Source organism: Epinephelus lanceolatus, chromosome 16 (genome assembly GCF_041903045.1).
Source record: "Epinephelus lanceolatus isolate andai-2023 chromosome 16, ASM4190304v1, whole genome shotgun sequence".
Lineage (NCBI taxonomy): Eukaryota > Metazoa > Chordata > Actinopteri > Perciformes > Serranidae > Epinephelus > Epinephelus lanceolatus.
In genome coordinates this window covers 16,946,872-16,969,614 of record NC_135749.1, presented here as the reverse complement: position 1 = coordinate 16,969,614, position 22,743 = coordinate 16,946,872, and the positions used below count along the sequence as shown (strand labels likewise).

The window sequence follows — 22,743 nt, the reverse complement described above, 5'->3', positions numbered from 1 at the left end:
TTCTTTTGAAATGAAAGCAAAAGCTACACTATTAACCAGTTTTGTAGTACTTGAGAATCTTGGTCTCAAGGTCACTTTTTAATGTCCTTGGTCTTGTCTCAGCCTCGGGATTTTATATCAAGACTGGTCGAGACCACAAATGTAGGGATATCACAAAATTGAGTGCTGAATATAGATGCTAAGTTGATTTCAGCTTCTTAGTGTTTGTATTTGTTTGCTCATAGAAAACAAAGGAAAATTCCCACATAAAATTCATCTCTGCAATGCCTTTTGTCTTATACATACACTCATATGCACAGTATATGGCAATATGAGGTGAATAAAGAGGAATCTTTACTGGTTTTCTGTCAGTATTTTCATGGGAGTGTGGATTTTCCAGATCAGTATGAGGAGTGTCTACTTTTTGCATGTTTTACTTTTTCTCTTTAGTGTGTTATGCAGAGTGGGACTCAAACTGGTCTTGGTCTTGTCTCAGTGTCAATATAAATATACTCCAGTCTGGGACACGACTAAGTCTCAGTTAAAGTGGCCTTGACTACAACACTGCTTTCAACTTTTTGCAACTTTGACCTTTTAGGACACAACCTAACCTGCAGTTCATGTTGTGTAAATCCCTCAGCTCAGTCCTGGCCTTAAAAACCTAACCGTGCTTAAAAGCATTAACTCTAAATGACCCTGAGGTGTACCACTAGGCTCAACCTGAGAGTTTCTGATGTTTGTGTGTGCATGTTTTAGTCCCCCATGGACCAACTTTAACGGCATCATTAACAGCTCAAGGTCCAAGAACAAAGACATCAAGAGACTTTTTTTTATCTCCACAAATAAAAACGCCTTTAATGGAGTTAACAGTTGTCATGCAGGTCAAGGGTTGTGTGTACTCTAAGCAGTCCCCTGGGGGCAAGACACACAAATACACGTGTGCTGTATGCACACACAAACGGACAATAAGCGGCAGACAACCTCAGGCTATCATCTCAGCTTTAAGTTCCTGTCATGCTCAATTGTGCTGCATTACACATCCTGTTTGTCTTTACAACTTCCTCTGTGTGTGTGTGTGTGTGTTTGTGTGTGTGTGTGGGCTTTTCATGTCAGACTCCCGCTAACATTCAGCATTACTGTCTTAATGTCTTCTCGATGAAACTCGATAGCTGTAAACAATATGTGGATTCAAAGAGGGGATAGCCGCTTGCTGCCATATTGGTTACATCTATCTGGTTACATATGATGTGTAAACTCCTCCCTCTGCGGGGGAACCAGGGGTTACTTCAGGACAAGTGGGGCTTGTCACCTGATTTTTGTGACCGATTTTGTTTCTTTAAACTTGATGAAAAGTGTGAATGTGTGACATGAAGAAACAGCAAGAACTTTCCTTAACTTAAATAGATGAAGGCTTCTATAATGAGCCGGAGAGATTAAAAGACACACAGCTGGAAGTGTGTCACTCCGTCTGTAGCTACCCACTTCCCCTTTATCGTCAGCTGCAGTGTCTGTGTGTGTGTGTGTGTGGCTGTCTTAGCTGTGTTTGTGTGATCTGTGTTTCTTGTGTTTCTTCTTCTTTTTGTCCTCTCTGTCATGAGTGTGGTCGCGGCGCCTCCTCTTGGATTTGCACTCGCCACTGCTGCTGCTACTGCTGCTATCGTCGCTCCCCGACTCCTTCCTCTCCCTCTTCCTCTTCTTCTTCATTTTCTTCTCCTGATGATGATGACACACAAGAAAATTTGTTCCGTGTGGCAATAAAAGGAACTTGAATAATGACAATGTAGAAATATGTGGGAATCAGACAGCAGTTTCAATACCCCAAAACCACATTTACGAAACTATTATTTTTCATCATATCAGCACAAAACCACCCTGGATTCTCTCAAATAACATTTTTGACATTTCTAATGAAGCCGCCTTGTATCTCCGTATCCGCAGACATACATCCTCATGTGGGTTGTTGCGTCAGATGACCCACAGCTGAGAGACACAAAAAGGAAGGTGGAGGAGAGCGGGAAAAAAGGAAGTTATAACCACACAGGGCATTTACTGTCACCTTCTTTTTCTTCTTCTTTTTATCCGCGTCTGGCAGTGGCACAACTGTGGAGGTCTGCTGCTGCTGCTGGTGTTGTGACTCGTCATCATCCTCTTCAGGCAAAAGAGCGTACTGCAAGCCCGGAGCGGAGAAACAGTCCTTTGTGAAGTGACCTGAAAAGATTAGTGATTTATTAAAACTGCTGCACAAATTTAACATGATTTCAAGCCAATTTTCCTGTAGACAGTTGTAAGAAACAAATGCAGATGCTGGGTGCATCCCAAGTCTCGAAACTCTACGAGGAAACAAGGAAAAGTGTTTCTAGAGAAATCAGATGTTGTTTTCTCTGAAGCGTCACGTGAAGCAATGTCTGTCTCTGATGTCAACTGTTTGTGTCTGCATACGTGCTCTGCACTTTGATTGTATCCATAATAAAAGTTAATGGGGAAAATAACAGATTGTGAAAAGAAAAATCTTTCAAGTTGTTTATGCTCCTTTTGTTGTTCAGACCTACAATTTATACAGCTGACTTTTAACTAGATGGTGAATCAGAAAACAAAACATAAATCTTAGGAGCTGTACACTTGAGTTTCATCTCTTATCTATCTTCACTTCAGTATTAAACTCAGATGTATTGTTACACATCAGATCAATCTGATCAGCTGCAGCGTCCAATCAATAAAGTATGAGGGCGTGTCTGCTGATAAAAGACAACCATGAAGGATGCTCTCATCTGTTCTCGCTCAACACTCCTCAGAGCAGAATTAAGAGCTTTGGGGCGGCCTTCAGGTGGTGCATCAGAACAACTACCGTTTCACGCAAGGAGTGAGGATCAAGGAGCGAGGAGATATCAAATAAGAGACTCGGGATGTACACCCTGACTGTTGTCATACCCTTGCAGCCACACTTAGCACACGTTGTGTTGAGTACGGCCTCCAGTGTGATCCTATTGCCAGTGTGATCTCTAAACTGCCTACGTCGCCTCGCATCCTGCCTGCAATCACACACAGATGATGATTACACATACCTGTCCATGCACACATGCAGAGACACACAAACGTAACAGACATGTAAGCACTTACTCTGCCATGACATTGTTTGGGTCCAAGTCCTGACCTGTTCCCTGATTGACAGCTTTCATAGAGAAGGACAACTTCACCTTGTCACCCCGAATCTATAGAGAGATGGGACAGAGCTGCAATCATCCTGCTCACTTCAAGGACACATCATGATGTGTGTGTGTGTGTGTGTGTGTGTGTGTGTGGTGGGGGGGGGGTTGTTACCTCTCTTCCAATTACTTTAATCCACACCTTCTCTCCCACATCGACAATCTCTGAGGCATTCTCTACCCGTGTGGCTGACATCTCACTCACATGTACGAGGCCTGTGTATGCAAGTGAGAAAGTGTAGTTATCAGTCTAAGAATACATATAATGCTGAGCAGAAATTGGTTTCAAGGGATTTAGACATGCAAATATGTGTTTTCTGACATTTACGAATCTGCTGTCACACTTAGAATTAGTGACATTCATTCTGAACAGCTTTCACTGACTCCCAATTTCAACTGGTAATAATTTAATTAAAACTATTCCAATGTTAAACTCTTTACTGCCTTTATTTTCTGAAAGAGAGAGATTATTTTCTCAGGATTTGAGCACCATGGTTCTGATGCTGAATTCAGTAAACTTTGCTCAGTTCGCCCTCCAGTGGTGAAAACGAGAAGCAGGTATTCAGTTTGACATGCAGGTCAAGGACAAATCTGTCACAACAAATCATAATCAAAAAAGTAGCTCCACTTCAGAACAACCCTAACCCACTGCACACCCTCCTGCACAACTCTAACTAGGAAATTATGTTGTGTGGAAAAAACTCAAACTGGGTGACTGTGCTAACGAATAAAAAATGATCAACATATTAAAGATGTGGGCTTGCACATAGGTGACATGCTGTGTCATGCCCACAGACTGCAGCATATGAACTATCTTACTGCCCCTTGAATAAAACACAAAACTGATAATCTACTCCAACCTCTTCCTGCAATCAGAGAAGGAACTCTATGGAAATGATGAAATCCTACTCTAGAAGCATCACATATATTAGGTGCCTTGCAGTCTGTTCTCCTGACTCTGGCTGAGGCAGCACTGTCATACACTGACACAGACATTATGCACTAGACATTAAGAAAGGGGGCTGTCTCTTGGTTCCTGCAGTATTTGCCCTAAGTCTCCAATGCTTTTGACTCTTGCCAATGTCCCATCTCTGATGCAGTGTTCTAACTGGCAGTGGATGCAGGCATTGACTTAGCATATTTCTGCCACTGTATGTTTCTTTGTTTTATATTTTCTTCTAATTGTCCATATTACTGTGGATTTACTGTTTTTGCTCATTGAAAGCTCTGAAATATTTTTGTACTGAGGTTTTCTAATTCTTATTGTGTTTGTGTCTTTTACAGCACTATTTCTTCATATTATTGTGATTCATTTAATTCAATTTCAATTTGTAACTTTTTTTCTATCGTTATAAATGTCTGCAGTAACAGTCAATACAAATAAATCCACTTTTTGCCAACCTTCCTTCTTGTATCCTGGCAGTCTGACGAAGGCTCCATAGGTCTGCACAGACACCACCTCTCCCTTGGAAATGCTGTGCATTGGTGGCAGACCATCCAGTCCAGCAGGCTCTTGTCCTGGCCCATCACTGTCAGACATTGTCTCAGCAGAGGTGGACCACAGTTATCAGTGAGTGGGTCTAAAAGATTTAGAATGACACATATTTTATTATTTGTAAAATCATGAAAATAGAAGACAATGCACTCTGCTGAGATTGACATTTAAGGGTGTTTTTGTACAGAGATAATCCTGTAGATGCATCCAAAAATCAAATGTTTGGGGGCAAGAGTTACAGAAAACACACATAACATTAGTGTCAACTTTAAAAGTCCCATATAATGCTCATTTTCAAGTGCATTTGGGGTTTCTAATAGAACATATATAAAAAAACACATTATTTTTCTCATGCTGTCTGCCTGAATATAGCAGTATTCGGCCTCCGTCTGAAACGCTCCATTTCAGCGCCTGTCTCTTCAAGCTAAATACTTTCACAGCATTCATATAGCACCTATACTTGCATAATAACAACAACAAAAAAGACACAGAAATCTGAATTTTTACAATGTGGGGCCTTTAAATCTGTGCACAGCTTACATTTTAACAACATCTTTGAAGTTGTTTATATACAACATTTATATTTATATAGCAAATACTCTATTCTAGTGCATTTGTCCAAGTAGTCCATTTCTTCCAGTTTAACTGAACTAATAAACCTTAACCTCGTAGAAGCTGAATCATACTGGGAGGACTGGCATTCGATACGGTCTGTAATTCAAGCAGAGTGATAGGGACACTCTACTTAGTAAAGTATTCATAACCTGTTAAAATGGTCTAAGAGTTGTATATTTTTATCATTAGGATTTAAATATATTAGCAGTATTGATGGCTGCCAGAACCACAAATCTAATAAATAAAATAAAATAAAATAATCTTGAATGCAATTTATTTTTGTAAAAAGAACCTTCATAATGGTTGGAAGCTGTTTTTTGTCTATTTGAGTTGTTTGTTATTGATGTATATGTCGATTTGTTTGAATTAAGATTAAAAAGGGTAGACACAGTAACCTCAACAACGTGAAGAACAGGTTAAGATCAATTTAAAAATATTCAACATTCAGTGGCTGACATTATTAAATCCACTTTTTGAAATCTGGCATTAGAAAAGCACTTAATATTTACTCTCTTAAGTATTTTCCTTGCGCAGATGCTGCTCAATAGATATAAAATGTAGTTGAGTTGTATGAGATTCAGATAGCAAAAATGTGTGCAAAGGCACTTTGATAGATATGTGACAAAAAGCTGTTGTAAGCTAACTTCACTTTACATCTGCTGTAAGCTACAGTGTAGCTTAGAATATTAGCAGTGAAGCTAACGTTAGCTAGCTAGCTTAGAGCATTGTCTTCGAGCCAGCTAACCTAGTTAACCCAACAAATATAAACGGGATTACTGGTCCGTGCACAACGTAGAAATTCCAATCCATAAAATTATTGGGAGTGCACAATGTAGCGCAAATTCAGGAAGAAATAAAATATTTAAAAAATTGATAGTTACCTTTCGCTTTAGCAAAACTGCTGCCGTTTTACATCCGGGGCACATCGGTTTGACAACAAGCCGTGTAAACCAATCAGCGCAGCCCGCGCAGGCGTCGACCAATCACACGCCTCATAGCCACCGGAAGTAGTTTCTGCCTTCCGTTGGTCGCTCGACGTCCCTCCATGAAAGACGTCCATTCATTTTTACGAATTGTAGCATTAAATTAAATGTTTTTGCTGTTTCTTGTCGACTAACTCAGGATGATTGAACCTAAGAAGAGAGCCGCGGACATGGCGGTGGTTCCTGCCGCCGTGAAGCGGCCCCGGACAGAGCTGGTGGCGGCGGCTCAGTCTCAGCAACTCGTGGCCATGGTACGAATTATACAGTTATTAATATCCTGAAGACTTGTAAAGTACTCATAGCTGTGTGTTAGAGGCGACCAAAACATGTAGACCGTCTTAAATTTGTACATATTTACCCAACATGTTCTTAAGTGCACTAACCGGACAATAAACTGTCTAAAGGTGTATACATGGCGTGTATTGCTAGCTAAAGGGAAAGGCAGGAAGAGAAAATAAAATTACATTGACAAAAAACGCAAGAAATACTTCATATTAACCTCTGTAATGGTAATTATCTGGGAGGTTTTTTGGAGAACACACTTACACTATTTATTTAAAGACATTGGTTCAACTTTATAATCATTTTGGAGGCTGTGGCTTCACCCTTTACGTGATACTTAACTTTAACTCCATGTCAGATTCCTCCAATTCTTTAAAATGCCACTTTGTCCTGCTTGACCTCTTTAATATCATGCAACCAACTATGGTAAACATCATCAGGACAATTTTCCCAGTTGGATGAAACACTATTGATAATATAGCCCAGAGGAGTTTGGATCTCTATGGCCAGTGTTGATATTTAAGAGCCAAGATCATATGACTAATGGCAGATACTGTTTTGTAACATCACTTGTCAGTGCTCTTCCCTGGACAAACATATCTGGCATTTCTGTACTGCAATCTCTTGTTACTTATTGGTTGGCACATACGCATATGCGTATAACAATACACACTATATTTGACCTTGAATGTGTCTCCCATAGGGTCCCCCACGGAGCTCCAGCCTGCAGGCCCCCATTATGTTGATGTCTGGCCACGAGGGCGAGGTCTACTGCTGCAAGTTTCACCCCAATGGAGCCACGCTGGCCTCCTCAGGATTTGACAGGCTCATATGTATGTTATTTACACTCCATACATCCTTGTTGAAACATGTCATACTCCCAGTTACTGTGAATAACATGTTGTGCACTGTGTTTCTTTGCTGCAGTGATGTGGAATGTGTATGGAGATTGTGACAATTTTGCCACTCTGAAGGGCCACAGTGGCGCAGTGATGGAGCTGCACTACAACACAGATGGCAGGTATGAACGATGTCCGACAAATAAAAATGACATAGGTATATTCCGATGAACAAAATAGCATTAAGTTGACAATTGTGGATGAATAAATGGAAGAAAAAATGGACCGTTAGAGGGTATGGTGTTATCAAGTATAGTCGGTCTTGAACTCCTCAAATTTTGTGGTAGTTTCTTCCTGATTCTCTCACTAATCTAAACTTTTCCATTGTTATCATGGAATTTTGGTGCTGAAGCTTGTGAAAACAATTAATTCATGCTGGGCTTCTACTATATTAGAACAAATATTTTTGTCTGTAACATTATAAGCTATCCATCAGTCATATTGTTTCAAAGTAAACTACCAAGCAAATATCAATCAATCAATCAATCAATCAATCAATTTTATTTATTTACATATAAAAATGACTGTTTATTCCTGGTTCTGTAATGTGTTGAGAGCAACACTTATGTCCTGTTAAAGTTTACTAGCTGGCTGAGATAACTGGCAAGACACGTGTCAAACTCCCGCTTCTTAATCCATGGCTTAAACCAGCAGGTTAATAAATGTGTCTGGAGAGGGTTGACTCACTTTGTTTTCCTGCTGTGTATTTCAGCATGCTGTTTTCGGCGAGCACAGACAAGACTGTCGGTGTGTGGGACAGTGAAACAGGCGAGAGGATCAAGCGTCTGAAGGGCCATACCTCCTTTGTTAACTCCTGCTATCCGGCCCGCCGAGGGCCACAGCTCGTCTGCACCGGCAGCGATGACGGGACAGTCAAGGTGAGATTTCCATCTGCTCATTAGTTTAAATTAAGTAATTGTCCTGTATAGATATTGGATGGTATTTCATTATTATTTTTTATCCATACTCACACCCCTTTTAAACCAAATTAGGTCTGGTTTCATTCAGGACTAAGCTGGAGCTCACATCTAGAGAACTATCTAGAGAACCGGCTCATGTTTCCACCAGTTTTGAGCGGAACCATTGTAATCAATGATGTGTCATCAACAGAGCTCCTTGCATGATGCGCAACGGAAGTAAACAGTAGATGGCGGATCACATTGATTACCTGCAAGCTTTTGTTCTGTTATGGCAGTTATTTGTTTTTATTTGAAAAACAAGCATTGACCAAACATTAATCAGAGCTCTGAACACTATTTTTCCCAAGCGATCTTGCATTTGACTTCTTCATCCTCTCCTCCCTACCTGTACATTATAACATGCCCATGGATATCTCTGGTTTACACTGTAGGTTAAGGAAAACCTGCTATTTTTGGTTCTAGCTGGGAACCAACTTTTTGGTTTCTGAAAAATTTATATTTGATTAAATTGCTTCACAACAGTTCAAAGTTATGTATGTGAACCAGAATGGAACCCATTTCATGCTGGAGGAAATATCACTGGTAGATGGTAGATTATGTTTTGGGAAATAATAATTATGTTGTCACAAATTTACCTCAAATATTCCATCTCAGTTGTTGATCTGATCAGGCTCCTCTTTCGTTCTACGTGTGTTTATTATTTTGTAGCTGTGGGACATTCGTAAGAAACAGGCAATCCACACTTTCCAGAACACCTACCAGGTGTTGGCCGTGACGTTCAATGACACCAGTGATCAGATCCTGTCAGGAGGCATCGACAACGACATCAAGGTACGAGGCTCCAGCTTATAACCAAGGAATTACATCATAAATATTACCTGGGATTTAAAGAATTTCATGATAAGGTTTGAGAGATTCATATTAGCTGTGAGGATGTACACTTACTGTTGATGTTGGCAAAATCAAGAAGGGTAGTATAACCCCAAATCAATATCAGGTACATTTTGTATACGTATCTCAAACAATAAGTTGTCAATAGTAATATCTTTACAAGGTTTTTTGAAAGCACCTGGAGAAAGCTTTTACAGAACGTATCAGCATGGTCTAATTGCTGGCAAGTAATGACCATTGAAAGCCCTTTGTCTTCTTTGGAGAAGTCATGGAAATTGATTGATTGATAGAACAGAGTGTGCAAGAAAGTTGTTGTCCGTCTGTACGTACAAAGTGTTCTTGTGAATGCGGTATCTCCAGAAAGCCTAGAGGGGATTTCTTCAAATTTGGACTCAAGGATGAGGTAATTAGTAGTAGCTGGTCAAAGGTCACAGTGACTCGAGAGTTCTTACTCTAATTATGACACAATTTAACACAAAATTTCTAATAGGACAAAATGATTAATTTTATATCCAAAAGATCAAAGATCAACCTCACTGCGAAATCATAATGTTCTGCAAAAACACTTTTCTGGCTGATATTCAGCACTATATCTCAGGAACAGAAGGGGGAATTTGGTTTGATACTGATTTGACACTCCTCTTGGATGCCCACCTTGAAACTGTGCTGACTGTAAAGATCTTCTGTGCTGGGGAGTTGAAGATGTCTGTGAAGCATCCATGTATCAGAATGTGTAGCTTCTTTGCAGTAACATCCATACTTGAAGAATTGTCTACTGTCTTGACAACATATGAGTGTGAACAGACACGGATGTAAACTGTGACTTTGGTGGAAGGACACAACCTTGAGGTGGTAATTCCAGTCTCTGAATATACAGTAGCTGCTAATTGGATACCACAATCAAACTTAAATTGATTGTCCAAAGAAGAAAATGTATCTGGTGAAAAAAAAAGGAATAAATTTTCCCTAACTTTTCCTCACTGAATAAAATAATATAACTCCAATCCTCTAATCTGCTGACACACACACACACAGACACAGTGTGTACCACAGTTATAACCGTAGAAATCATTTTTAAAGAGTATGATGATAAGATGAAAGACAAACAGCACAACAATGCAAGTAGCCTTTGTTGCAGATTTTGTCACAAGAAAGACCACAGCTGTTAAAGGCATACTTCACCCCTAAATGACCATTTGTATGTCAGTTATTCACCTCGTGTCATGTTGAATTTGTAAAGAAAACTTTGTTTTTCCTGCCTTGCATGCCTCCAGTGAATGAAGAGTCAAAAAAATGGAGAAGGGTCTTGATGCTTTGCAGTAAAAGAGGTTCATGTCTAACAAATTTATATCAAAACAGCAGCTCACAAACTCACACAACTTATGCAATAGGTGCGCTACCGTTACGTTGTAACATTTAAGTGAAAATGTAGACTCACAAGTCAGTCTTTAGGCGCTTTGCTTAACTAAAGACTGATGACTTTCTCCCTGATTTTGTGTTTAGATGGGCGGATACAATTTCAGAGTTTAAAAAAACTCCCTACGTTGCAGAACCAATAGTAAATCTGTAGGGCGGTCCTTCGTTGGCTCGCTGAAGTCTTGTGCTTGTAAACATATTCCCATTAGAAACACGTGTAGCGGTACAAAATGGCTCAGCCGTGCTCGCAGAAAACGCCATCAAAGTTAGTGGATGTTTGTCGCGTTTGCGGCGACACATTCTCGCCAACTAAAAGAAACAAACATAATCTTTTACAAGGTCATGACTCATCCGTCCAGCTGGACTATAACGTTAGAGGGAATCGCCTTGTTGTTTACAAATACTTCCGGGTAGAAAACCAGCAGAGCTTTTAGCTATATACAGTACAGGCCAAAAGTTTGGACACACCTTCTCATTCAATGCGTTTTCTTTATTTTCATGACTATTTACATTGTAGATTCTCACTGAAGGCATCAAAACTATGAATGAACACATGTGGAGTTATGTACTTAACAAAAAAAGGTGAAATAACTGAAAACATGTTTTATATTCTAGTTTCTTCAAAATAGCCACCCTTTGCTCTGATTACTGCTTTGCACACTCTTGGCATTCTCTCCATGAGCTTCAAGAGGTAGTCACCTGAAATGGTTTCCACTTCACAGGTGTGCCTTATCAGGGTTAATTAGTGGAATTTCTTGCTTTATCAATGGGGTTGGGACCATCAGTTGTGTTGTGCAGAAGTCAGGTTAATACACAGCCGACAGCCCTATTGGACAACTGTTAAAATTCATATTATGGCAAGAACCAATCAGCTAACTAAAGAAAAACGAGTGGCCATCATTACTTTAAGAAATGAAGGTCAGTCAGTCTGGAAAATTGCAAAAACTTTAAATGCGTCCCAAAGTGGAGTCGCAAAAACCATCAAGCGCTACAACGAAATTGGCACACATGAGGACCGACCCAGGAAAGGAAGACCAAGAGTCACCTCTGCTTCTGAGGATAAGTTCATCTGAGTCACCAGCCTCAGAAATCGCAAGTTAACAGCAGCTCAGATCAGAGACCAGATGAATGCCACACAGAGTTCTAGCAGCAGACCCATCTCTAGAACAACTGTTAAGAGGAGACTGCGCGAATCAGGCCTTCATGGTCAAATAGCTGCTAGGAAACCGCTGCTAAGGAGAGGCAACAAGCAGAAGAGATTTGTTTGGGCCAAGAAACACAAGGAATGGACATTAGACCAGTGGAAATCTGTGCTTTGGTCTGATGAGTCCAAATTTGAGATCTTTGGTTCCAACCGCCGTGTCTTTGCGAGACGCAGAAAAGGTGAACGGATGGATTCCACATGCCTGGTTCCCACTGTGAAGCATGGAGGAGGAGGTGTGATGGTGTGGGGGTGTTTTGCTGGTGACACTGTTGGGGATTTATTCAAAATTGAAGGCACACTGAACCAGCATGGCTACCACAGCATCCTGCAGCGACATGCCATCCCATCCGGTTTGCGTTTAGTTGGACGATCATTTATTTTTCAACAGGACAATGACCCCAAACACACCTCCAGGCTATGTAAGGGCTATTTGACCAAGAAGGAGAGTGATGGAGTGCTGCGGCAGATGACCTGGCCTCCACAGTCACCGGACCTGAACCCAATCGAGATGGTTTGGGGTGAGCTGGACCGCAGAGTGAAGGCAAAGGGGCCAACAAGTGCTAAATACCTCTGGGAACTCCTTCAAGACTGTTGGAAAACCATTTCAGGTGACTACCTCTTGAAGCTCATCGAGAGAATGCCAAGAGTGTGCAAAGCAGTAATCAGAGCAAAGGGTGGCTATTTTGAAGAAACTAGAATATAAAACATGTTTTCAGTTATTTCACCTTTTTTTTGTTAAGTACATAACTCCACATGTGTTCATTCATAGTTTTGATGCCTTCAGTGAGAATCTACAATGTAAATAGTCATGAAAATAAAGAAAACGCATTGAATGAGAAGGTGTGTCCAAACTTTTGGCCTGTACTGTATATAGACTATATATAACATTTTTCACATCACTGTATCACCCTTTAGACTAATCCGATGTTTGTAAAGTCTATAAACACAATGATTGAACAAACATTACTATTTCTGTGTGCACGTTTAGCTGGGCTAACCGTTAGCTGTTAGCCCTGTTAGCCGTTAGCGGTGTCTGTAATAGGTAATAACTCATTAAATGGTCCGTGAAAAAAATATCTTTTCCAGCGGATATCTTAGTTACAACATGATTGAGCTAGCAAAGCAGTTTTGTGTTGCTATGTGTGGTATTTATTCAGTTTTGGGAAATCACGATGTCTAGAAAGCATCAGTGGCTGCAGCTGACAGGGACAGCTAACACTAGCAGCAAAGCTAACATCAGGACGTCATCTGTTAAAAGCCTCCCGTTGTCGGATATGACATGAAACTACTCCAGTTAGCTCAATCATGTTGTAACTAAGACATCCGCTGGAAAAAATATTTTCTTTACGGATGAGCACACATTTGATAAAACAGAGTTAAATCTCTCAGCATCCATTTTCAAGCTCTCTGTGTGCTTGTTTCCTTGCGGGCGAGAAAAGGGGGAGCGCATATTTCCGAGAAGGCGTGGCTTTTTCAAAAATGCAAGAGGCGTTGCTTTGTTGCCGGCCGTTTTCGCCGGTGTGTTAAACACACTTTAGAAAGGAGTGTCCCCAGACTATCAGAAGGCGGAGATCTCTGATTGTCTGGTGGTGAGACTAGTGAAAATGTATGTGCTTGGGATGAACTGAGCAACTGGAAATTGACACTTTGATTATACTGCATGAGTTGTGTGAGAGTTTATAATTCATCAGAGGTGTTTTTTTTCCAGTTTTGGATTCTTTGTTCACCATTGAGGCATGCAAGTAAAACAAAGTTTTCTTTACAAATACAGCTCAACACAAGGTCATCTGACAAACAAATGATCATTTTGTGGTTTTAGTGTCTTTGAAATGCTCAGGATCAAAGGGCTGCTCGCACTTCTCTTGAAGGCGATGAGTTCAGTCATTTAGGATGCAGTGTATCACATTTGAAATTAGGCTGAAGCCACAGACTAATATCTGCAGCTGGTGAAACACGTTGCATTACAAATAAGGTGCTTAAATTCAGTATTTAGCTCGTTGTCAGTGTGCTGTGAAACTGCCTCCCTCAGGTGCCGCTAATCCCATAAAACGGTCGATTCGCTGCTACATCCTCTTCACTTGTCTTTGTAATGATGTTTAAGAATTACACTTGTGTTTTATGCCTCACTCTGTTACCTACAAACCCCGCTGCAGGCTTCTCCGTGATTTTATAGCTGACATGTTGTTTCGTGTTCATGTGCTGTAGGGACATCTTTTTCTTTTCCTGGATTCCAGCTGCAATAATATCTGGTGCTTCTCTTTGCTCTTCACACATAGGCCGACTTACATTTGTCCTGTTATATGAGCCCTGTCAACAGCTGCTTTTGTTGTGTGTGCGTTGAGCAGGTGTGGGACCTGAGGCAGAACAAGCTGATCTACAATATGCATGGCCATGGCGACTCAGTAACTGGACTCAGCCTGAGCTCTGAGGGATCGTACCTTCTCTCAAACTCTATGGACAACACAGGTAGAGTGCTTGTGTGTATATTTACTAGTTGTGTAACCGTTTCGATTTCCAAGTCACAAATTCATCGAGATGAGCTTTTGATTTCCACCCTCGCCTGCTTGCACACGTTTGACGAATTGAAGAAAAACACCACTTTAAAAGCTTGCCAGTAGACACCACGTCCACTGCCAGAGTCTGAGATGATGGAGAAACAATAGAACTGGAAAATCCTCTTGCTTCCCTGAAGTTAGCGGTGTGGCAACACTTTGCCTTCCTTGTGAGTTAACAACTAACACGTGGTTGACAGAAAAATTACACTTTGTAGGCTGTGCTCCAGAGGGGCACCATACACTACTTCAGGGAAATATGGCAGGACATGGCATCATAAACAAATAGATTTAACTGGGAAAAGAACAATGGGACAGGCAACTCTGCTCTCTAATTACAAGCTGTTGTTTAAAGTTTCCTTGGTCCATCTAATGACTCCTCTGTCTGTTCAGATGACTGGTGAAATAAGTTATGAATGGGAGAATGCACAGCGAGCAGGTCATTATTGCAAAATAAACCCTGACAGGGTGATGCAGAACAACGACACCAAGCCAATCAGAATCAAGTATTCAACAAAGTCGTGTAGTAATGTAATTTATTACATTTGTAATAACGCATTTCAGGTTTACTATAGGGATGTTCCTGGCGACTAATTTCCCTGTCGACTAGTCTAAGGCACAGTGTATTAAGTATTAATTGTATTGTATGAAGTTCCCGAAGCCTTTACCTTCATCAAAGTTAAGTGAAAGCATATCTTGCGAGGTCATTGTCATGATGAGCTGTGTTATCTTCTCAGACAGGGTCGGATCAAAGCGTCTCCGGGCAAACAATGTCAAATTGGTGTCGAAGTGTTGCTAGCACCGCTAGCAGCAGCAGCCGTCGTTCCATGCAGGTTAACATCCAAGTGCTTTAGTTGAATGTGGTTGCACATTGCTCCAGTCGAGTGATCATATGCCAGTTTTTTCAGACACAGCCTACATGCTACCGTGTTTTCATTTTCTAGATCAAAGTACTGCCAAACCGCGCTGGTTTTGTGAGAGGACATCTCTCCGATAACCCACCATGCTGTTTTAAAACGCCAGTCTACTCGAGCATTACCGTGGGGAGGGGGACTGCTGTCCGACGGCTCTGTAGCCCCCACTAGTGGCAGGCGGCTGCATGACAGTTAAGACTTAACACTAATTGGTTCAACAGACTAATATTTCTGGTACCGACTAGCGAGGGGGGTGGACGTGTAATCGTTTAGACAACTAATCGCGCGCATCCCTAGTTTACTATATAACCTCAGTGTGTGTACAGTCCGAAAAAAATCACACTTGATATCATGTGGCCTATCCTTATGAAGAAGTTGATCTCACAACTCAAGACTTGATAGTCTAAGGGCGTTTTCACAGGAGGTACGATTGTCGATTGATTCTGATACACAGCCATTGGTATTAAATTGAGACTGTTCCATAACCGGTGAGTAACTCCCTGGAGTCGCATCAATTGGTAGTTCAATTCCACATCTTGGTTCAGTTGGTGTTCACACTTGGTGCATACCATACCAGAGTACACCTGAACCAAACTCGAGACGACCTAGTGGACTCTGCCAGTGAAACCCTCTACCAGTGGCATATCCTTCGGTATAGAAAGTCAAATTGTATAATGGCTTTGGACACTCATGACACAGCTCATATTTACAGCATAAGAAATGCCTTTTCTCAGCTGAACTCTTATAATTGTCTTTTGTCTATGTCTCTGTTTAGTGCGTATTTGGGATGTCCGGCCATTTGCACCCAAGGAGAGATGTGTGAAGATTTTCCAGGGCAACGTTCACAACTTTGAGAAGGTGACATAAATAACTCTCTGACCGTCTTTGCAGTCTTTGTACTTGAACTTACAGCACGGATACTTCTTTTGATACCATCCAGGGTGAGGGGTCGTATATTTTTAGGAACTGGGAGGAACAAAGGAACAATTTTTTCACCACCTAGTAGAATCTTTAACCACGAGTTTGAATCTATCATTTTCAAAGATTTTTTTTCCCCTATAAAGCCATCAAAACATGTCACTCTCTGACATGCAATAAACAGCCCTTGGTACTTTAATCCTGTGCACTGATACAGTCTATAACTTTGTGCGCAAGTGACGAACAGCTGCCGTCCTGCTGGCGGTGTTTACGCCTGTTGTCGACCACTGTTGCATGACATCTCCTTTCATCCTCACCCATCACTCTCTGCCGTCCCCTCTAATGAAGAAAAGTTCATCTTTCATCTTATTACTGTAACAGCAGCTCATGTGCCGAATGCTTGTGTCATGTTGCTAATGCACTTTCTAACATCTGTTCCTGTCTGTCAGAATCTGCTGAGGTGCTCCTGGTCTACTGACGGCAGTAAGATCGCTGCCGGCTCAGCTGACAGGTGAGGGGCAACGAAACACACACATACACATACATCTCATTTACAGACTTTTGCATACACATAAAGGTTTTTCTAATTTAGGGAACATTCATTTTGTTACTGTGACTTTAAAGTATATTTCTTTTTTTATTCTCTGTTTTATTAAGAGAAGACATGCAGCCCTTGACTAAAGTCTTACATATTTTTTAACATGCTGTTGTCTTATATGCAGAGTTCCCACGGTCATGAAATTTCCAGAAAAGTTATGAAATAAGAAAAACTGGAATTAACTAAATGTCTTGGAAAAGTTTTGAATATAAAATTAGATAAAGATGAAGATGTGTATATGAGAGTCTGTGTTAAGGCCAATTCACAGTTTTTGCGTCTGCGTATGAGGGTCCGCTTTGGTCTGTATGACGTAAATCTCGTCAGCCACCCATGTCTGTGAAGGTCTGTGCGGATCCCTATGCAGACGTCCGTGTGGAGCACATTTTTTGTAATCGTGCAGACTGTAGGCACAGCAAGAGCACCAAATATACGAGCCCCACTGTCTTGTCCACACTCCAGTCCAGTCCAAAACACTGTGGTCAAGCTAGCTGCAGCTGCCTCACCACGATGAAGCTAGTTGTAGGTTGGTTGGATATTTGACAGACATTCACTCCAGACACAGAAGTCAGAGAGTTATTTAATGCCAGTTTAGTCCTACATTTGAATGCACATTTACTTGTGTGTGGGGAGTGTTGTAAAACCACGAGTAACGGTGCTTTATAGACAGTAAGAGAGGGGGAGGACTCAGCTGAGAGGCAGTAAAGCTCGCCTGAGAGATGCAGCTGCGTCTGCCACACTTTTTTTCACATAGCAAGAAGCCTCATCTACAGATTAGTGGTCTGTACATTGGGCTGTGCCTGCTCTTTGTTAGGTCTAGATCTGGTTTTCCACCTCTGATGAAGAGCAGCGCACAGCCGCTTCCCTAAGCTTGTCTCATCCAGAGAGAGTCCCAAACGGGGCTCTGTGTCTGTCAGAGAGTCTGAAGGGGATATGAGAGCGCAGAGCAATAACGTACAGCAGACTATAGGGCACATTGATTTTATTTATTTATTTATTTTTGAAATATTATTATTATTCCTGAGTTCTTAGAGAACCCAGATATGTGGGATATGTTTTGAATCTGAAGGAAAGTTTTGAACATAAGCAGAAGTCTTGCTGAAACACACGAGTTATCAAAGTCCAGGGGTTTATAAATCAATTTAAATGAATATTGTGTCATCAACATGAGTATGTTCCACATGCACATTTAAAGGTTACAAGCAAAAGACACAAATGAGGAGGGAAGAGTAAATCATGGCTACAGGTCTGTTGACTCAGCATGGATAACATTAAATGAGAAAAGTTGGTCTACAAGAAAATAAATATTTGTTTTTTTGTTTCCCACTTTTAAAATCTCTGCAGTAAATGAAGGATTAACATTTAGATCACATGTATGTATGTACACGGGAAGTTTACTGGAGTTTTGAGGAGCTGCAGTGTTCATTCATGCACAGACTAAAACCTACATGCTACATTTACCACCACTTGACAACTTAACTGCTGATTTCTCCACTGCACCTGTCTGCTCTGAGCACATCCACTGTCACCGTCAGTCTCTCTCTCGCTCAACTGGCACACACTCGCTGCACCTTAAGTTATGCCTTCAGACGACATTGACAAATGAGGTAGTTAAGTTGATGCAGTAATGAGTAGGCGTGTATGGTATGTGTGTGCACGTCTTTTTATTGATTGTTATTAGTTAGGATTCAGTATGCTTCGACTGTCAAAACGGTGCTGTGGTCCATCATGTTGCTTTTACAAACCAGGTATGACGTGTCTTTCTGCTGTGCCTTTTCTCTGTCCGTCAAAGTGGCAGGTGGCCTCATCATTTTACATTTTACATGTATCTGCAAACAATTTACCTGCGTTTTGCAGGTGTTAATTACATACCCTGGGGAGGACCCGCAAATTCCATTTCATATGCCCCCCCCCCCCCCCCCCCCCAGAGTTGTAACAAAACCTATGCCCTTGTCTAACATTACTACGGTTGAAACTAACTTCTCTGTAGCCTGCAGCAGGGTGGGGAATTAGCACCAGCCATCAGCCAAACGCTGGTAAAATATGCAGGTGGCTGCTGGATTTGATTCATTTTGGATTTTGGAATCCACCATCCACAGAGGCAGGTGGACAAAAAGGTTAATTTCTAACCCTGACCTGCAGTGATAAAACTTGAGAGAACCACCAAGTGCAGAGCTCACAGTAACGTTCAAAGCAATTTTGCATATTTGCTTCAAAATTTTAAGATAAATACGCCTATATTATAGAATAGCCTACATATTTTTTTGCTTTTTCCTTGCTAGGCTGCTTGTTTTCTGCCCGAACAAATAACAAGAATGCTTCTTGTTTAGCATCAAATAACTTCCTCCCGATTGGCTGCTGTTTATCATCAGTAATGACAATTAAAGTTTGAATGTCAAACCTCTATCCATTGCATTTGTTTAACACTCATAAATATCAGTTCTATTGACGTGGCTTTTTTTTGCTTACTGGGAAACTAATTATAGTGATATTCCAACTGTTACTTTGCATATAATGAGATGCTTTTTAAATGATACGACCCAAAAATCAAAATGAATAAGGGAGCAGAGTGTTGGATTCATTGTATTTAGTGCCATCTAGTTGCGAAGATTGCAGATTGCAACCTCCTGAAACTTCCCCAGGTTAGAATTCCTTCAGTGTTCAGGAGGTTTTTACTAGGAGCTAAATTATCCACAGAGGTCTTGTCCTCTCCAAAAAGAAATAGACCTGGTGATTTATATCGGTAAAAACACTGAATAAAGCAGTTTCAGGTTTAAAATCAGTGTTTTTCCGCCAGTGCTTGTTGTGAAACTATGGTGGCTAACGAAAAACGCGAATGCCCTAATCTAGACCCAGTGTTTGGTTTGTCCGTTCTGGGCTACTGTAGAAACATGGCAGGCTCCGTGGATGAGGGTCCGCACCCTATGTAGATATAAATGGCTCATTATAGGTAACGAAACCACAGCAATTCTTATTTTCAGGTGATTATTCACTAAAGAAAACATACTTTTATATTATGTTTCATTTCAGTATATCCCCTAAATCCTACACACTGGACCTTTAAATGATATAACTCAATAATAATGAGCATTAATATTCAGAAAGACAATTAGCCTACTTTTTAATTGACGGGGAGGTGAGGTCCCAATAATGGACAAAAAAAGGTTATGAATCTCTGGTCTATGTGAGCATAAGGATACAAATAAACAGCACAATATGTATCGTAATCCTTCAGTCTTGTATGTCTCAGCTCTGTGCCGTCTCACATCAGGAGTCCTTCTCGCTGTTTACTTGTCTGTGTTAATAGATTTGTGTACATCTGGGACACCACATCACGCAGAATCCTGTACAAGCTGCCGGGCCACGCCGGCTCTGTCAATGAAGTGGCCTTTCACCCAGAGGAGCCCATAGGTGAGTGAAAGCTTTGGTCTCAGTCATGCATGTTAGAGTTTAACAGAAATACTTGACGCAGTTATCTTGAGGAGAGAGCCGGGGGATCTGGAGGCAAGAGCATTTTAATATTCATGTGGTTTTGCCAGAACGTGGTCGTCATCAAACACTCTTACTTCCTATTCGTTGATTCGACATGACGAGTTAGTTCACCTGAGGCTTAGTTACAAAACATGACTGACAATAAGAGTTTAATCATCTTTTTCCTGTTTGTCCCTTTACACAGTGCTGTCTGGCTCCAGTGATAAGCGGCTCTACATGGGAGAAATTCAGTAGGGTGTGTGTGAGCGCGTGTGTTAACTTGGATCAATGTGTGAGTGTGAGAGTGTGTGTTAACTTGGATGAGTGTGTGTGCGTGTGAGTCCTGTAAAAGCAAATGTCCTGCCTCAGAAGTGGATGGGTGGTGTTCAGCAGCGGGTTAGGAGTCTCTGTAATTTCATGTGATTCAGTTTGTCACAGAACAACCTCAGGACGTGTGTTTGAAGTTTATTATCAGTCACAACAACCTCCATGACTTGTTTTTTATTCTGGTTTCTTTTTTTTAATAAACTTGAGTATTCTTGAATAAGAGTGTGAGATTGTTTTGAAATAATGAGGCTTTCCTGTGTTCCTGCTGCTGGTTTTATCAACAAAACATGTTGAGAAATGAACAAGATATTTGGATATCATTCATCCACTACTTCTCTCAAAGAAAGTATGCTACCTATATTCGACAGTCGAATTATATGGAGCACAGTATATATAGCTCAGTATATGGGGCTCTTCAGGTTAACGCATTAATATTGACAAAAAATTGAGCTTGGGTGGAAATCTCTTATTCGTTTTTACATCACACCGAAGCAGAAAGCACATTTCGCCGGAGGGGACACCAGGTGCTGGAGACAGCGTGGGTTTCAGGAAGCCAATCACTGGCATGTATTCTGGGAGTGTCCAGTGATCAGACCTTTCTGGACAGAATTTCATAAAGCACTAAAAAAGATACTTAACACTGATCTTCCTTCGCAGTTTTCTATATTATTTAATTATTATGTATGGCTTTTAAAGCAAATATATACGTTTGGTATTTTGATATATGCTTACAAAAGCCCTCACAAGGCACTGGTTGCTTCCTGAACACTCGACATTAGAGGATCGTGGGTAGATATTGTAAATGATATTTATGTTATGGACAAGATTACTTTTTCTCTTCAATTTGAGAAAAATGTTCATTAAATTCTGGGTGAAGTGGAGGAAATACTAAGGAGGTATCATACTGTGGAGGTATGATACAAAAGACACTGATGTTCAGTCAAGCAAATCTCATTGACTGCTATTCTACTTTTTTTTATTGTCTCTTTAATCCCTCCTCAAGTCTCCTCGACATATGGCGCTTAAATGTACACTTAATCTCTCCCAAAATGTTCTACAAAGTTCTTAAATTGTGAAAAAATTTAACAGCAGGAGAAATTATTTTGTTTATCATAATTTATGTTTTACTTTGTAAACTGCTCTTGGAAAAAAAAATTGAGCTTCAATTTGAACACAAAGGCGGTATGTAAGAAAAGACAACGGACTATTTTCTGTAGAAGTTAAAATGTTTTGTCCTGACCCTCTCATTTATTTTGTATGTGTGGGAATTTAACTGTTAAAAGCAGGAATCATTATCACAAAACTGTCACAGTGGGCAGTGAAATCACTGGTGGGCAGCAGCAACCTTTATAGATTTTCAGACACCAAATCACAAAGACGGCAAAGCTTGTGTTAGCCAATCTGGAGCAGCCATGCTGGGTTGGTCTCTTTGGCTGGAGATGCAAGGAAAATAAGGTGAAAAATATTTGAATTTTCGTTTAATGTATTTGCACTTTATTGAAATGAACCATGGACTGTCTCACAGTTCCCAACACAACCAGCCCTTTATAATATCCTGGACTTTATCTCATTCTCCTTCATATTTGTTGCAGCTTTTTACATTAACTTTTTATTATTCTAAATAGAAAATGTAGTTTACACACTTTTAATATCTTGCATTGTCTTATTGTTCAGTTATCGGTTATTGGTGTGTCTTTTTTCTCCATCTTAGTATTGCCTCTTGTGGAGCAGGAGTTTTCTTCCCACTCTGGATGAGTCTATCTAGTAATAATTAATTAGGTCATTTAATTAGCACTATATAGAGTTACTGGCATGTGACTGCAGCTATTCATGCTTTTTTTTTTTTTTTTTTTTTTACTCCAGTCTAATTACACAAAGAACATGGGTTCACTTAGCTAAGTGGGGCTTTGATTATGGGTCACTTCATCTATGAGAGTGAAATATTTTTGAGCCAATTCAAACTGCTGTACATCGGGTGAAGAAATGCATCAGAACAAAAAGGAAGCGCAAAGGGGAAAAAAATTAGTTAAAACTCAAATTTTTATTTATAAAGCCCAACATCAAAAACGCAATTTGCCT

At 40.6% G+C, this 22,743-nt stretch overlaps 2 protein-coding genes across 2 annotated transcripts; one reads left to right on the top strand and one right to left on the bottom strand.

Moving 5' to 3' along the window:
- Positions 1-803: 803 nt before the first annotated feature.
- Positions 804-6,243, bottom strand: zcchc17 (zinc finger, CCHC domain containing 17). Its single transcript, XM_033636268.2, has 7 exons — positions 6,174-6,243; positions 4,584-4,762; positions 3,298-3,398; positions 3,097-3,188; positions 2,908-3,008; positions 2,036-2,187; positions 804-1,692 (listed from the first exon to the last, which is right to left on the bottom strand). Exons 2-7 carry the CDS (start codon positions 4,720-4,722, stop codon positions 1,513-1,515), a joined length of 765 nt encoding a protein of 254 aa, XP_033492159.1. The 5' UTR covers positions 4,723-4,762; positions 6,174-6,243; the 3' UTR covers positions 804-1,512.
- Positions 6,244-6,302: 59 nt separating this feature from the next.
- Positions 6,303-20,884, top strand: snrnp40 (small nuclear ribonucleoprotein 40 (U5)). Its single transcript, XM_033636443.2, has 10 exons — positions 6,303-6,526; positions 7,261-7,390; positions 7,485-7,578; positions 8,169-8,334; positions 9,085-9,207; positions 14,233-14,353; positions 16,129-16,211; positions 16,721-16,782; positions 20,174-20,277; positions 20,543-20,884. The coding sequence occupies exons 1-10, from the start codon at positions 6,416-6,418 to the stop codon at positions 20,590-20,592; spliced, it is 1,044 nt and encodes a 347-aa protein (XP_033492334.1). The 5' UTR covers positions 6,303-6,415; the 3' UTR covers positions 20,593-20,884.
- The last annotated feature ends 1,859 nt before the right edge of the window (positions 20,885-22,743 follow it).